This window comes from Tursiops truncatus, chromosome 6, assembly GCF_011762595.2.
Source record: "Tursiops truncatus isolate mTurTru1 chromosome 6, mTurTru1.mat.Y, whole genome shotgun sequence".
Taxonomy (NCBI): Eukaryota; Metazoa; Chordata; class Mammalia; order Artiodactyla; family Delphinidae; genus Tursiops; species Tursiops truncatus.
The window spans coordinates 108,183,140-108,199,904 of NC_047039.1; the positions used below are offsets into that span (position 1 = coordinate 108,183,140).

The 16,765-nt window shown below is 51.3% G+C and overlaps 1 protein-coding gene across 15 annotated transcripts in view; it reads left to right on the forward strand.

The window, feature by feature from the left end:
- Positions 1-16,765, forward strand: part of ODF2 (outer dense fiber of sperm tails 2) — a 30,841-nt gene that overhangs the window by 10,843 nt on the left and 3,233 nt on the right. For 13 of the 15 annotated variants that reach the window (XM_033858749.2, XM_033858752.2, XM_033858753.2 and 10 more), the window contains 14 exons: positions 38-208; positions 1,125-1,285; positions 2,070-2,199; positions 2,760-2,891; positions 6,223-6,294; positions 7,400-7,471; positions 7,593-7,709; positions 8,344-8,529; positions 9,054-9,163; positions 10,901-11,036; positions 13,362-13,472; positions 13,618-13,722; positions 14,753-14,911; positions 16,259-16,359. In XM_033858749.2, the coding sequence (XP_033714640.1) occupies positions 38-208; positions 1,125-1,285; positions 2,070-2,199; positions 2,760-2,891; positions 6,223-6,294; positions 7,400-7,471; positions 7,593-7,709; positions 8,344-8,529; positions 9,054-9,163; positions 10,901-11,036; positions 13,362-13,472; positions 13,618-13,722; positions 14,753-14,911; positions 16,259-16,359 (1,763 nt within the window). Of the gene's footprint in view, positions 1-37; positions 209-1,124; positions 1,286-2,069; positions 2,200-2,759; positions 2,892-6,222; positions 6,295-7,399; positions 7,472-7,592; positions 7,710-8,343; positions 8,530-9,053; positions 9,164-10,900; positions 11,037-13,361; positions 13,473-13,617; positions 13,723-14,752; positions 15,086-16,258; positions 16,360-16,765 lie in introns of those variants that run through there. The other 2 variants (XM_033858751.1, XM_073806677.1) reach the window with 2 other exon arrangements.

Genomic DNA, 16,765 nt, shown 5'->3' on the forward strand with positions numbered 1-16,765 from the left:
CTTATGACTTCATGTGTCTCTCCCTCCTCTACATCAGAATCCACCTCACTGCCTGGAGATCACACCACCATCTTCAGAAAAGCTGGTCTCAGTGATGCGGTTAAGTGACCTCTCTACCGAAGATGACGACTCGGGTCACTGTAAAATGAACCGTTATGATAAGAAGATTGACAGTCTAATGAACGCGGTTGGTTGTCTCAAGTCTGAGGTGAGGGAGGTAGGGGGCTGGGCTGGCCAGTGTCCCGAGGACACTTGGGACTGCCGGGTGAGTTCCTGGTGGACACCTCCTTCCAGCTGCCTCTGCAGGCCTCCCAGGGTTTCAGGTGCCCCTGGGGAGGTAGTCAGGGCAACCTGGGATCCCTTTCCATCAAGCACTTAGCCCAGGCCTGGCCCTGACCTTGCCTGGTGCTCTGTATGGATGGCCTGGTTTGATTTTTTACTACAGTAAACGAAGCCGGTGGTATTATTGTCCCTGTCTTGGAGATGTAGTGACTGGGACACTGGGGCCTCTGTTTTCCATTTTATACAAAAATTAAAAAAAAAAACCAGAAAACAATGCCCCAAACAGGCAGAGGAAGTTTGTCCCCAGTTGCTGGGCTGTGTCTTTGGGTGGGATGTGGCAATGAAATTGGAAACAACTTGGAAGTCCAAGGCCCCCAACTAATAAGTTGGTGGAGCTGCCGTGGAATCCTCGTTGCGGCTGCTGACGGGGCCTGTGTCTTTAGTCCTCCCCTGCGACTGGGGCCCAGGGCCCTCTTGGAGAACCTGCGGCTGGTGGCTGCCTGGCAACAGGCCCGCCTTTCTCCACAGCCCGAGGGGCCTTTTTGTGACATCTCTCCTCCCGTGGAGTGCCCGCTGAACAACCGTTTGTATCCTGGCTCTGTCCCCAACCGGAAAGTCACTCAGGCTCCCTTTGCTCCCTTTCCTCAGTGACGAGGAAATGAGAGGAATCGTGTCTGTCCAGAGTCTTTGTGACGATTGACTGAGCTTGCGCCCAAAGGACCTCAGTAGTATGGAGTGCTCAATCGGAGGTGCCCCTTGCTTTGTCCAAAGCAGCGGACCTTGAGATGCGGTGGAGAGGAGCTCCTCCCCTCAGTGGCCCCTGCCTGCATGCCCCTGCACAGGTCAAGACGCAGAAGGGAGAGCGCCAGATGGCCAAAAGATTCCTGGAGGAACGCAAGGAGGAGCTGGAGGAGGTGGCCCAAGAGCTGGCCGAGACCGAGCACGAGAACACGGTACTGCGGCACAGCATCGAGCGCATCAAGGAGGAGAAGGACTTCACCATGTAAGGCGGCACTGCCCTGGGCACCTTCCCTCTTGCGGGGCTGCCCGAGCACCAGCCTAGCCCGGGTTACAGTGTTCAACAGAGTCACTAACGCGCTCATGATTCCCGGTCAGGGAAGAGGGCCCCGCAGAGTTCCGGGGGGAGGGCATCAGGGAGGCCTTTCTGGAAACAACGGGAGTCCGGCAGGATGGTCAGGTGCTAGGCAGGTGAGTGCGGGGGAGGAAAACACGCCAGGTAGCAGGAACATCTTGCAGGAAGGCCCCAGGGCGGGAGGAGTTTGAGACTAAGAAATGAAAAGCAGGGCGGAGCAAGGGGAGAGGGTGGGCCGAGGGGAAGGGGGGCCACGGAGGTTGGCAGGGGCCGGCTCTTGGTGGCCACTTCGGGGTGTTTGCATCGAGGGCGGTTGGGAGCCACAGAAGGGTTTTCGAAGCGGGAAGTGGTGTGACCAGACTTGGCTCCAATGGGGAGAGTGGAGGGGAGGGCTCAAAAGTGGATCTGAAGATGGTAGTTAGGTGGCCATGGCAGTGGCTGGGGAACGAGGTGACACTGATTTCTGTCTGAGAGACAAGCAGGTGGCATAATGTCCCCCGGTGTGGAGGCCCTGCTCTGGTGACCAGGTGTCCTTCCAGAAGGCCACTCGGGCCAGAAGGGCCATCCCTGCCCCCTCCCCCACTGTTCCCTGACCAGGAGATGAGCCTCGCAGGGCATTGTGAGGTGAGCGTCGGAGCTCCAGGTGGGCAGGGGCCTGGGAGGGCTCACAGAGCCCTGTTCTTTCTGGGCCCAGGCTTCAGAAGAAACACCTCCAGCAGGAGAAGGAGTGCCTCATGTCCAAGCTGATGGAGGCTGAAATGGATGGGGCTGCTGCGGCCAAACAAGTCATGGCCCTGAAGGATACCATCGGGAAACTGAAGACGGTAGGTGGCCAGCCCAACCGCCCAGTGCCGGGGCCGGGCCCAGAGCGGGGGCAGCTGCACACCGTGGCGGGGTCTTTCCGCTGTCTTCATGCTGACTTTATGACATCTTCAGGCCAGGGCAGGGCACACTTAACTCCTCGACCCCCACCCCTCTTCTCACTTCTGGGGCCTGACCTTCGAGGCTGACCTTTGGTAACCAGGGCCTCTGAGATGTCATCGTGGGTCTCCTGGGATCACAGTGAGTCAAGGCACGTGTCTGATTCCTGCCAGTATCAGCCACCAAATGTTGTCGTCCAGGAAGCGCACCTCGTCCAAGAAGCCCGCCCTAACTGCACTCGCCCACACTGAACTCTCCTGCCCTTTTCCCCACCTGGTGTTCTCAGCAGGCTCAGAACCTGCCCATCCTTCCAGGTCTGCCTCCTCCGGGAAGCCTGCCTTTGCCCAGCTCTTCTTGCCTGGGCTGCCTGGCACCAATACCTCTTAAGCTCCCCATGGGGACTCCCCGTGCCAGCTCTTCCCTTCTCCACCCGTGCCTGGCAAGACTGCCTGCTGTCTTCCAGGAGAAACAAATGACCTGCACGGACATCAACACCCTAACGAGGCAGAAGGAACTTCTCCTGCAGAAGCTGAGCACATTTGAGGAGACCAACCGCACCCTCCGAGAACTGCTAAGGGAACAGCACTGCAAAGAGGTGAGCTGCGGTCCTAGTCGCACCCCTACCCAGTGCTCACTCGGAGCCGTGGCCCTGTAGCACCGCAGGCTCCTGTCTGTATAAAGAAAATATTCTTGGTGCCTGCCTGACCTGAGGGGGCCATAGAAAGATTTGCTGAAATCATTCATGTGAAATGCTGGGCATCTGGTAGACGAGTGCTGTCTTCGTTGTTGAAGTGGGCCTGGTGGCACAGGAAGGACCTTGAAAGTCAGAAGAGCAGTGGAGAGTCAGGCAGGGGTTCAGCCCATCCCAGGGGTCATGCGACAAAGCGGGGAGAAGACCAGACCTGAGTTTTGGTGAAGCAGGCGGCTTAATGGCTGGCGGACACATTGTATGGTATCAGTTTGTTTTCTTAAAAGGTGGTCTCTGAAATATATTTTATGTTAGCAAATGACTCTGAAAAGACTGACAGTATAAACAGCTCTCTTCCTGTTTGGTTCTAAACCAAAGGGATACCGAGAGTCTCAAAATGCCCATGCTGGGACTTCCCTGGCGGTCTAGTGGTTAGGACTCGGCGCTTCCACTGCCGTGGGCGCGGGTTCGATCCCTGGCTGGGGAACTAAGATCCTGCAAGCCTCGAGACGCAGTCAAAAAAAAAAAAAAGCCCGTCCTGATGAGATATTTTTTTTAGTTTAACTTTTTTAAAAAAACAGTGTCAACTTCCTTTGTTTGTAGTTTAAAAATTAATATTTAAAATAAGTAAAAGTGTACCCACTATCCAGCTTTCCAAACAAAACCTTGTCTACATGGTTAAATCCCTCTTGGTGTCTCCTTTGGCAGTAACCTCATCTTCCCATCAGAGGGAAACTTTATCTGGAATCTGAGAGTTTTTCACTTATATATGTATCCCTAAGAAACATATAGTATTGTTTAGCATGTTTTCAAACTTTACATAAATGATATTGTTCCATATGTTTTCTTCTGAGTTGGCTTTTTTCAATCAATGTTTTTATGAGATCCGTCCATTTTTATCCTTGAAACCTAAGGTAGTTCATTTTCACTGCTCTATTCCATTTTATGACAATACCACAACTTATTTACCCACTCTTCTGTTGATGGAGACAATTTTTGGTTGTTTGCTCTTACAAGTGTTACTTTGCGCATTCGTCTGTACTATCCTGGTGTACTTGAGGGTTTCCAGAATATATTTCTATGAATGTTACTAGTTATAGCTAAATTATTCTCTTAAAATAGTTTTATCTGTTTCATTTCCAGCTCAGTGTTCATGGGTTGGTGATTTTTACCTTTCTGGGCTTCAGTTTTCCCACCTATAAAATGGGAATAGCATCTTCCATGTGGGGTTGTGAGGGACTTAGAAGTGATGTGTGGACGAGGACTGTGCGTACTCCTGGCATGCAGTGGGTACTTGGTAAATGGTGGCTGTCGCTGCTGTTTGTCCTGGGACTGGGGGCGGTGGGGGGGACGGGGCTTCAGAAAACGTCTTCCTACCAGTTTTTTCCCTTTTCACCTTCTTAGCGCCTACAATCCGGGAATCCCGGAATCCCAGAATCTCCAGTTGGAGGTGAAGGGTCAGCTAATTTAAACTCCCACCACAGCAGGCGTTCCAGGTTCTGTACAGGCTCTCGCCTCCTCCCGCCCATGTGGCCCTCAGGACCACAGCCCTGCTGCGGTGCTTACTGGGGAGTACTCAGTGTGCTGGGGGAATGCTCTGGCTCTGGAGTCCTTTGGCTTAGCGCCCAGCTCTGCCATCTCTGGCTGTGTGATCTCAGGCAGCTCACCTCACTTCTCCCAGCCTCGATCTCCTCGTCTGTGGAATGGGGGTGGTGATAGTGCCTGGCTCCTTAGAGCAGGGGATTTGGTGAGATGGTGTGTTAGTTTGTGTAGAGTCCCCTGGAGGCTCAGAGGGCATGGCCTGTCGGGGCAGTGAGAATAGCTTCAGGCTCTGGGTCCCTGGCCTAGGTTTTCGTCCTACGTTCTTTGCCTCCTCTTGTTGCTAGAGAACCCATAATGCTGTCTTCCCCTAGTTCCTAGGTTCCTGGGAAACTTTGGGACCAGGGAGTCCTTTTCTCTTAGCCTGCGAAGGTGACCTGTGGGACTGAAAGGGAAAGGGGGGTGAGACTTCTTCTAGGGACACTTTATTTAGGTGACTGCGAAGAATAGAGACAGTTCAAAGACACAGCCCTGTGCGAGAGTGGGCAAAGGTGTGAGCAGGCAGTCCAGGGAAGAGGAAGCTTAAATGGTTAATAAGCATATGCATAAATAGGGAAATGCAAACTAAAACAGCAGGATTCATGCTGGCAAGACTGGCAACAGGCAGAGGCTGGCTACTGCCCGGCGTTCTCACGTCCTGTTTGTGTGCGTCAGTGCAGGCATTTTGCAGGGCATGTCACCTGCCACAAATCACAGATCTTCGGGCCCAGCCATTCTTACTCTTTGTATCAATCCTGGAGAGACACTTAGTACGTGCCCAACATGTCCACTGCTGCTGTGTTTACAGCTGCAAAGCCTGGGAACCACCTTATTGCCCAAAGGTTACGGGGAGAAGTTAAAAAATGCCACGGCATATTAGAGACAGAAAGCAGATTAGGGGTTGGGATTTCCCTGGCGGTCCAGTGGTTAGGACTCAGTGCTTTCACTGCTGGAGCCTGGGTTCAATCCCTGGTCCCGGAACTAAGATCCTGCAAGCCATGTGGTGCGCCCGCCCCCTAAAAAAGAAAGCAGATTAGGGGTTTGGGGGGAGCTGGGGGGAGGGGAAAATGGAGACTGACGGCTTGACAGGTGCAGGTTTCCTTTTAGGGTGATGAAAAAATTCTGGAACTAGATGGTAATGCTGGTTACACAATATTGGAAATGTACCATATGCCACTGAATTTTACACTTAAAATGAAAAAGTTTGTTATATTTTACCACAATTAAAAAAATTATAATGTAATATACCACAAACCATTGAATTATACATTTCAAATTGGTGACTTGTATCTGAATTTATATCTCAATAAAACTGTGGTTAAAAAATCCAGTTGTGACACAAAAATACAGTATGATATCATTTTGGTAAAATTACACATTAATCCCTTCCCACCCCTCATCCCCCAAAAGATACTTCTCTAGGTGTAGCTACGTATAAATGCATAGAGAAAGGACGGTCCGAACTCATAACAGCAGGGCTGGATTTGGAGGTAGGGATGAGGGGGACTTTATCGGTTTTCATTAAATATTTTATAATGAGAATATAATTTACTACTTCTATCATTAGAAGTATAATTTTTAGAAAAGGAACAGGACCTAGAGGATGTAGACATGTCAGTTTATTGCTTAATGAGTTGGCTTTCCCTGCCTTCCCTTGAAGGATTCCGAAAAGTTGATGGAGCAACAAGGAACATTATTGAAACGGCTGGCAGAGGCGGACTCCGAGAAAGCGGTAACACACAGCTCCCCCTGCCTGCTCCAGGGGGTATAGGCGACGGCGTAGAGGTGCTGAGTGGCAGCAGGAGGGCTGGAGCCCCGCTCTGACTTTTCTTTGGGTCTTAGTTTCATGATCTGTGAAATCATGAAACACATATCCCCGTCCCTCCTGCCCCACCGGGCTTGTCCCTCCTGCCCCACCGGGCTTGTCTAGTCAATCACTCGAGAGCTTGAACCACCAAGCTGGACATCAGCATGAGGGATGGTGATGACGGTGATGGATTTGTAAATCGTCAGAGTCTGTTCCCTGAATTTCCGTATTTGTATTATGGTACAGACTTGTTGACTCAACAATTCCAATCCTCCCAAGGAATCTCTCCCAAGGCAGCATGTTCCAAAGTCTGTTCCATAGAACCCTGAGTTCCTCAAGGTGTTAATGGGTACAAGAAACAAAAGGGGGGGTTGATCCATGGCCAAATAAATTTGGGGAACTGCTGCCCAGCCTGAATGACAAGTTAAACCAGCTGCTTAACTACAATACCTTTTGGAGCCTTTCATGTATTAATGCCTGTTGGGAGTCTGCAAGAGAAAGAAAGAAATAGAGACCATGGTTCCCGAGGTTTGGCCCTTGGCCCTCGGTGCCTGGCCGAACATCGCTGTAGGGGATTCAACGGTCATGGTGATAATGCCTAAACCTGCATTCCCAGCTCGAGAGCCTTATCAAATTATGATACATCCGTAAATTGAAATGTTAAGGTGCTTTTTCAAAAGATATAGAAGATTTAATCACACTATGGTAAATGTGGTTATAGTGCAAAATAGGTATCTGACTTTTTAATGTGTGCTAACAATGGTGATCTCTGGGTGGGGGATTATGGGGCTTCCTTAGTGTTTTGTGAGTCTGTGTTTCAGTGTGTCCCACAACTAGCATTATTTTAAATTGTTGTAAAAAATTGTGATACAGATGCTGGGTGCTTCCTGCTAGGGTCTCTGTGACTTGGGCCAATGTATTTGGGACTTGGGCCCAGTGACCAGGCACTCACAGGAGTGTTTGTCCTCCCTGGGCGGGGCCTCCTCACCCTTCGCAGGGAGCTCAGACAGTGTGTGTGTGCCCTCTCCAGCGCCTGCTATTACTGCTGCAAGACAAAGACAAGGAGGTGGAAGAGCTCCTCCAGGAAATACAATGTGAGAAGGTACCATCCCCAGCAGTTGCTCCTCTATATGGGCCAGCAGAGCTTAGTGGGTAGAGTGCGCTCTGGAACCAGAGAGCTGGGTTCAAACCCCGGCTCTGCCACTTTCTCTGTCTCTCCAAAGGCTCAAGCGAAGACAGCATCTGAGCTTTCGAAGTCCATGGAGACCATGCGTGGGCATTTGCAGGCACAGCTTCGGTGCAAAGAGGCAGAGAACAGTCGCCTCTGCATGCAGATCAAGGTACCTGCCAGCCCCACAAGTGGGGAAGGGAGGGGGCGGGGCCTGGCATTCGAAGGGCAGTGACCTGGCCAAGGCTCTCACACTCAGGAAGGCTTTGCCCTAAAGGTGTACAGGGCCGCTGTTGGCAAAGCACTCTGAGCCAGTGGCAAGAGCAGTGGACCCTGAGGGTCTTGGGTGCCCTTCCCAGCGGTGACCAATTGGGTGCCATGCCCCTGAGCCAATCACTTAATCCCTTAGGCCTTTAGTTCTCATAACTACCCATGGGGTAGGGGGTGGGCTCCAATGCAGCTTGCATCTTTGAGCCAGGGACCTGCTGAGGTCACAGCTCTGCTGAGGGACTGAGGAATATCTCTGACCACTATGCTGAGTTCAAGGAAGGATTCCAGAAGAGCTCTATCTTCACACTAAGACCCCAGTGGGTTCAGTAATGGGAGGGGTGCTACGGAGAGCTGGGAAGGGCCTCCACCTCTGCTCTGCACTGTGGGAGCTTTATGCCTCCACACAGTTGACCTGAGTTCTCTCTCCCTCATTCCTTCTTTTTGCTCGTCCCCTCTCACCTCTACTCTCTGCCTTGCCCCTTCCCGGCCTTCCTTGTCCCTCTCCCCGCACCTGCTCCCGGGCCGTCCTCTCCCAGAACCTGGAGCGCAGCGGAAACCAGCATAAGGTGGAAGTGGAGGCCATCATGGAGCAGCTGAAGGAACTGAAGCAGAAGGGAGAACGAGACAAAGAGTCCTTGAAGAGGGCCATCCGAGCCCAGAAAGAACGAGCTGAGAAGAGTGAGGAGTACGCTGAGCAGCTGCACGTGCAGCTTGCTGACAAGGTAGCAGGCCTCCCCGAGAAGGGCTGGCCGACGGTGAAGGGTCGGGGGTGGGTTGGCTGCCAGCGAATGGCTGCTTTGAGCAGGGAGAGGTGAAAAGCTGAGTAGAGGTGGCCGGGCGGGTGGGCGAACGGAGAGGAAGATGGCAGTGGAAAAGGGTGAATGAGCTGGGAGGACTGCTGGCTGCTGGGTGGAGGGAGAGGCCGGGGGGCAGTAAATGGGTAAAAGGATGACGATGGGGGTGGGCAGCTGGCTGGAGACAAGTGGAGGGTTTGTGGGACATTTTAACCACGTCCATATTGTGGGTGGGAATGACAGTTAAGGAAGGATTTGCAGTCAGGGCGCGTGGGATGCTGGAAACTGAAAAGCAACAGCTGGGCTCCCACTTCACTCTCAGTGCTTCTAGGAAGGAATTTCAGGAGTGAGGTTGAAGTTATCAGGGTGAGGGGTGACCTGGGGTGACTCCCAGCTCGCTTGGCTTCAGCGGTGACACCAGGCTGATGGACCCTTCTGTCCCATGTTCCCAGGATCTTTATGTTGCTGAAGCTTTATCCACTCTGGAATCATGGAGGAGCCGCTACAACCAAGTTGTGAAAGACAAGGGGGACCTCGAGCTGGAAATTATTGTCCTGAACGAGTACGTCTGTGTTAGGAGAGGGCGTGTGGGCCAATGGGAGGAGGGGGTGTGCCAGTGCACGGCGCCAGGCAACCCGCGACAGCTCACGTCGCTCACACAGCTGCCATCTGGTCTCCTCTGGTCAGGGACTGCATCGGACTGAGCTGTGGGCGGCCCTGGGGTGGGCCTTCTGGTTGGACCCTGGGTCCTGGTGCCAGCCCCCGCCCCAGCATCCTACCCCCCGGCAGGCACTATGCAGGGGCCTTCTCTGCTCACACCTGGGCTTGAGCTGGGCCCCAGTCTGCACGGCATGGGAAATGGGCACAGGCACCCAGGAAGGTATCCTCCTTCCTGTCCTTGGGGCACAGGGCAGCTGGTAATCCCTCTGTCTTCTCTCAGTCGTTTTGTCCACCAGTCAGTAGGTCAGAGGTATGGCCTGGGAGTAGGGGGCAAAAGTGGCCTCAAGTTGAAGATGACTGAACTCATACCTTTCTTGCCACTGGTGAACTGTCAACAGTGACCATTCTCAGAGTCAGCTATAGTCATGTGATCATTCATTTAAAGATACTTATCGAGCATACTATATAACAGGCTATGTGTTGGCCTTGAAGGTTACAGCAGTAAAAAAACAAATGCATTGGACTTCCCTGGTGGCACAGTGGTTATGAATCCACCTGCCAATGCTGGGGACATGGGTTCGAGCCCTGGTCCGGGAAGATCCCGCATGCCGTGGAGCAACTAAACCCGTGTGCCACAACTACTGAGCCTGCACTCTAGAGCCCGCGAGCCACAGCTACTGAGCCCGCGTGCCGCAACTACTGAAGCCCGCTCGCCTAGAGCCCGTGCTCTGAAACAAGAGAAGCCACCGCAATGAGAAGCCTGCGCACCTCGACGAAGAGTAGCCCCCACTCGCTGCAACTAGAGAAAGCCCGTGTGCAGCAACGAAGACCCAACGCAGCCAAAAATAAATAAATGAAATAAATAAATTAAAAAAATTAAAAACTAAAAAATAAAGTTGCGTAGGAGTTTGCCAGTAAACCAATACAAGGCGTTTCCTTGGGCCTAGTCAGTACTCACTAAATATTTGCTGAGTGGTGAACTGTAATTTATCAATACTGAAAACATACACTGTGCAAAGGTTCTGCAGTATCAGGTGGGTCTACAGTCAAAAGCCCCAGTGCTCTTCTCCTCAGTCTCTATTCTTGGATTATAGCCCTGCTGAGGGCCTGCGGGTAGGGGAAGGGAGCAAGGGAAGCTTGTGCCTTGTTATTGCTCATGGCACCTGCCCTCGACTGGAGGAGACAGAACCCCAGTGGAATATGTGTCTGAGGGAGACGGGTGCCTGGGGTTATCCCTGACCACTGGGCCTGCGAGTTCTGTCCTAACTTCAGTTCCTAACGGGTTAAGAGATCCAGGGGGTGCCGTGGGGAGCTGGGGAGGGACTGTGTCTCTGGACTTTGTCTTCAGGGAGTGTCTCAGCCTCACGGGAGGATCACAACAGAGAAGGCTTCTTGGAGGGGGTGGTATGAGAGACAAACCTTAAAAGGCTGTTAATACGAAGTGGGATACCTGGGAATGCCACAGGCGGCAGTGGCAGGGCAGCTGCTCCTCAGGGTGGAGACTGGGGAGCAGGCAGGTGCCAAGAAGAGAGACATGGGTGACCTGGGTAGGAACACTTGGCCCTACTCCATACCAAGTCCAGGGCTGCTCACAACCTGTGGAATTGATTCTGTCTGCTTTCACTTTGTGACCTTCCAGCCGGGTGACAGATCTTGTAAACCAACAACAAACCTTGGAGGAGAAGATGCGGGAAGACCGGGACAGCCTGGTGGAGAGACTACACCGGCAGACTGCCGAGTACTCCGCATTCAAGCTAGAGAATGAGAGGCTGAAGGTCGGTAGTGAGAGCCGGGACCAGGACGGTTGGGTGGAGAGCAGAGGCTGATGGTACTCCTGGTTGGGCCCCAGAGATGACCACCGGGGCCTTCAGAGGGCCTGGAGGCAGCAGCGTGATAAGAGGGCTTGTTCTGGAGTCGGAAAGACCTGGATTCAAGTCCTGACTCTGCCTCTTAGAGCTGCAGGACCTGAACGGGACGTTTCCTCCTGTGTTGCTGCAGTTTCCTCAGCGGGAGGAAATGAGGTCCTTGTGAGAAGGTGGTGATGCATGTGAAGTGCTTAGCATGACAGTCAGCCCCTGCACGTGAGATGGACCTGACTTTGAGGTTAACATTGACTCTTCTGGGGCACTACTGGGTCCCTTCACATGCATTAATTCTCACTTTAGCCTCCCAATAGTGTAATTATTATCTCTACTTTACAGAATAAGGAAACTGAAGCTTAGAGTTTAAGTTTCTTGCCAAGATTTTGCCCTTGGAAGCGTTGGAGTTGGGATTTGAACCTCAGTCTGACCCTGGGGCTCTAACCACTAGCTCTTAACCACTCCCTCTACACCCTCCCAGATCACCGAGGGCGAGAGGCAACCGAAAAGAGGTAGATGTTGCAGAGCCAGGTTGGATCTTGGTTTTTAGTTGATCTGGGCAATAACATCTAGATCTATTTATTTATTTATTTATTTATTACTGACTTTTTTTAAGTAAAATTGATTTTAAGGAAGTATAATACAGAAAGGTACACAAAATGAATGTAACTTTGTCCATCAGTCACCCTGATTGAACCTTAAAGCCAGCACCCCGGTGACCTTGCCTAGTTACAGACACCCCCTGCCAAGGGCACGGTTATCCTGACTTCTGTCACCGCAGATTAGTTTGCCTGGTTTTGAACTTTGTGCCTGGCCTTCATGGCTTTTAGTCAGCATTATGTTTGTGGAAGTTACCCATGTCATGTGTGGCAGTTCATCATTCTCAGTGCAGTGCAGTGTATGAATGTACCACGATGTGTTTATCCATTTTCCTGTCGGTGGACATTTGGGTTGTAGAACGTCTTTGTACCTCTTTTGGTGCATATATTTGGTGTATTTTTACAGTTTCTATACCTTGAAGTATAATAGAAATGCCAAGTCATCAGGTGGTGTACACAAATTCAGCTGTGGTAGATGTCACCAAATAGTAAAGCGGTTGTACAGATTTCCGCTCCCATCAGGGATATGTGAGATAATACTTGGTATTGTCCATCTTCTTCATTTTAGCCACTCTGGTGGGAGGATAGTAGTATCTCATTTCTTGTAGTGCAATTGTTGGATAAATGACAGATAAGCCCCGTGTCTAACAATTAGCTGGGGTATTGGTTGCAGTATGGTATGTCTGTGTGGTGAAACACAGTGTGACTGTTCAAAATGATTGTAGAAGTGTATTTTCCTAGCTGTTATCATTACAAAGATAAAATATGCTCATAGTGAAAGTTGAAAACATCACAGAAACGTTATATAGAAGTGAAGGTCCCTGTTACCGTAGATGTGTATTTTTCCAGTTTTTTCCCCTGATACTCACATACACATTCAAACACATGCACATCCATTCATCCAACCATTATTCTGCAGCTCGCTTTTCTCCTTCAACCATATTCCGTGGATATCTTTTTAGATTTTTTTTTTTGCTTTATCTCTTTTAAATGATTGCTTGTTATTTTTTTGAGATACCGTGATTTATTTTGTCCCATCTGCTAAGGTGAGCATTTGGGTTGTAGGAGAACATTCATTGATGAGAGAAGTAGTTCCCAACTTACTTGTTAATTGAAAAAGTTCGTTGCAAGGCAGTAAGTATATCATAATCCCATTCTTATTGGAAAAAATAAAATAGCTACACGGTTATCAATATATAGCCATATAATAAGGCATCATGATTCATTTTTCTTGGTTTTATCTCCCTTTTCTTTAGTGATAATGTAGTGCTCTTTTTTTTTTTTTTTGGCCAAGCCGCAAGGCTTGTGGGATCTTAGTTCCCTAACCAGGGATTGGACCCGGGCCCCTGGCAGTGAAAGTGCTGAACTGAGTCCTAACCACTGAACCGCCAGGGAATTCCCCCATAATGTACTGCTTTTTGTAATAAGAACAAAAAACACAGGAGTCTCTTATTTGCATCTGTATGCACTTGAGTTGGTCTTATCAGGAATCCTGCCCTGGTGCCTCTCTGAGGAAAACTGCTGGTGTGGGTTTGAGTAGGTGGGGCTTCCCTTTGCTGGCCCCTCGGAGTAGGAGCTGGGGTTGGGATGGCCACCTGCCCCGGAACCTTCCCGCTGGTGACCGACGAGCCATCCCTTCTAGGCTAGCTTCACCCCTATGGAGGAGAAACTCAGCCAGGCGCACGTCGAGGTTCAGCAACTGAAGGCATCGGTTAAGAACTACGAGGGAATGATTGACAACTATAAGAGTCAGGTAGGCCTCTCAGGTGCCAAGCCTGCCAGGGCAGCGCCTCCCAGCAGGCTGGGATGGAGACTTACCATAAGACCTCTCCTGGGAAGGTGTTTTTCACCAAAACTTGGCTCTGCCCAAGATGGCCTGATGCTTTCTTGGTCCCCAGGTGATGAAGACCAGGCTGGAGGCTGATGAAGTGGCTGCCCAGCTGGAACGCTGTGACAAAGAGAACAAGATCCTTAAAGATGAGATGAACAAAGAGATTGAAACGGTATTGTTCCCCTTCCTCGCTCTCTTCCCCTACCCAGTCCCATGTCTGTCAGTCTGTCCGTCTTGTTTGTCATTGGCCCTTTCCGATGTGGATGACAGAGATTCATGAAGGTTCTTATTGCTGGGCTGGTCCACTCTATTGTGTACATACTCTCTCCTTCCTCGTCTCATCTCTTCCTTCTCTCCTGCTTCCTCATTATCCCTCTTTCTCATCCTGATTACCTTCTTTCTTCACTTTCCTTAAAAAAAAGTTCCCCTGCTTGGAACATCCAAGTGGATTCAAATCCACAGATCTGTCAGGCCTTAGCTGTGCCTATTTCATTCTGTGTGGTGTCTTTATTTTGTGCCAACCGAAAGTGTTCCTCCTGTCCCCTTCCCCAAAGAGCCTTATTCTTCTAGAGACGACTTGTCTCTCTAGAAGCAAAGGGGTCATCTTAATAGTAACCTTGGAGATGGATTGAGTCCAGGCTCAGCCATTAACTTGTTGCATAACCTTGGGCAAGTCACTGCCTCTCTCTAGTCCTCAGGCTCCTCGTTAATACAAGGATGCACTAAGCCCAGATAGGCCGTAGCTTTCCCTCTGACCTAGAGCATTGTGATTGCCTTCCCAGGGGCTTTGAGGTTAGACTAGACTTGAATCCTGCCTCTGCCAATTTGTAGCTGAGTGACCACGGGCAAATGATCCTTTGATCCTCAGCGTCCTTATATGGGGATAACGGCACCTACTTAATAGGTTGTTGTATGAATTTAATGAGTAATGCCTGGGTCCTGGAGTTTGCTACATGGTTGCCATTATTCTTCAATGACTGAAGGAGTGGCAGGCTCAAGTGGCCAGTCAGGGCCAAGTGTGTCCCCCCAGAGATCAGCTAGACACCCTCAGTGGCCTGCAGGGAGGCCGCACTTCTGCCCGTGGATCTTTCAGGATCCTTTCTGGGGACTAAGGGCGGCCCTGCCCTAAATCCAAAGCACTCTGCCTGGCCTCTTCAACAGCCAGGCCCTTCCCAACGGTGGGCCCCTCTCTCCCACTCCAGGCGCGGAGGCAGTTCCAGTCCCAGCTGGCTGACCTGCAGCAGCTGCCTGATATTCTCAAGATCACGGAGGCTAAGCTGGCAGAGTGCCAAGACCAGCTGCAGGGCTATGAGAGGAAGAATATCGACCTCACAGCCATCATATCAGACCTGCGCAGCCGGGTAAGGGACTGGCAGAAAGGTTCCCACGAACTAGCCCGAGCAGGGGCCCGCTTACCAAGATGAGCTGCACGCCCCCCGGCCCCCAGGGAGGACCACTTCCTTTTTCTTGGCTGCCGCTTTCTCAGAGGAGTGAGCTATCATCAGTGCTGTGAAATAAAAGTCTGGTGTGCCAAATGCCTTGTGTTTGCACAATGTGATTGTAGTTATAGGAGCCGCCACTCGATTGGAGCTGCCGGGCCCTCCTGCTCTTGCCCCTCCCCGAGGGTTCCAAGGCTCCGCCAGCCTCTGCCCTTCCCGCTCCGCTGCTGCCCTCAGCCATGCGCCACCAGCAGACACCAAGCCATAGGTTTTCTTTTTTTCCATCTTTCTCTTGCTTTAGCTGCCTTTCCGTAGTCTTAACAGACCCCTTGCCTGAGCTAGGGGTCCTGAAAGAGGACTTCCTTTCTACCAGAAGCAGTCTGCCTCTGGGTTACTGGAACCAAGCCTACGGTGTCTAAGAAATGCTATGCCTCTCGTCTGCACTGTGACCTTGGGCAAGACCCTTCCCCTCTCTTAACCTGCTTCCTTGTAGTACCAGTGAAAGTAGCTACCATTGTTTGAGCACGTGCTCGGTGCTCCAGCATTCCCTCATTGAATTCTCCCGGGAACTTTGTAAGGGGTCTTATTTTCCCCATTTTACAGAAAGCAGCCCAGGGCATAGAGGGGAGAAGTCATTGCCTGAGGTCACAGAGCTAATACTTGTCAACAGGGATTGGAACCCAGCCAGCTCTGTCTGGTTCCCAAGCCCAGGTTCTCAGCACTCTTAAATCACCAGGCTTCTCTTGAACCTGAGCAATTCTCAGGGCCTTTCAGGCCCAGACGTCTGAGGCTTCTGCAGAAAGCAGCCTTCTGGATAACTTCTCAAACTTGCCAGCCTGAAGGACTCAGTAGATTTCCTGTGGCCTTGCCTGCATTTGTCCCCATTTAAGAAGAATGAACTCAGCGGTCCCAACTACATCCTCGGTAAAGCTCCGTGGTGTGTCATGTGGGCCAGTTAGGCCTGCCGTCTGCTTCTGCCTTCTCACGTCCGCCCAGATCCCACTGACTGGCCTCTCCTGATCAAGGAAGTGTCGTCGTGGCTCTTCAGGATCGAAGCTGGCTTCTCTCGGCGCAGGAAAGCCTTCAGTCTCGGGGGTCGGGCCTAACCTGTCCCCGCTCTCCCCTCTCCTCCAGGTTGTGCGTTGAGACTCAGATGCCTGCTGAGGGCAGTGTGCCTCTCTCCTGGGTGTGGATGACAGGTCACAGGGAGAAGGGAGGGCTGTACCGGGAAGTTCTTTCGTAAACCAGTCTGTGTTCCTGTCATTTTAGATCGAACATCAGGGGGACAAGCTGGAGATGGCAAGAGAGAAACATCAGGCTTCCCAGAAGGAAAATAAACAGCTGAGTCTGAAGGTGGATGAACTGGAGAGGTTAGAGGCACTTGGTCCCATCTCTGTCCTCTTCCTAGGACCTGAGACTTTCAGCCACTTAGCTGCTTTGGGCCTAGTGTGCAGAAGTGTTTGAGGGACTCAAGGCCCTGGAAGGTACTAGGCAGACCTTAGAGGAAAAGCTGCTTCCATTGCAGTGGTAGGCATTGTGGGAGAGAGGAAGGCGTTCTCCGGCCAGGGGGGACGCTCCATAGCAGTGTGATCAAGGTCAGACCATCCATAGGCATCACCTATCAGAAAGGCACGCTTCGTCCAAGCAAACGGGCAGGGCCAGGACGCTGCGATGGGGGCCTTCCCCCATTCTGCTCTTTGTTCCCGATCGTCCTTCCCAAGACCTTTCTGATCTGTTCTTCCCTGTTCCTCATGGACTATTGGAAGCAGTCGGGTA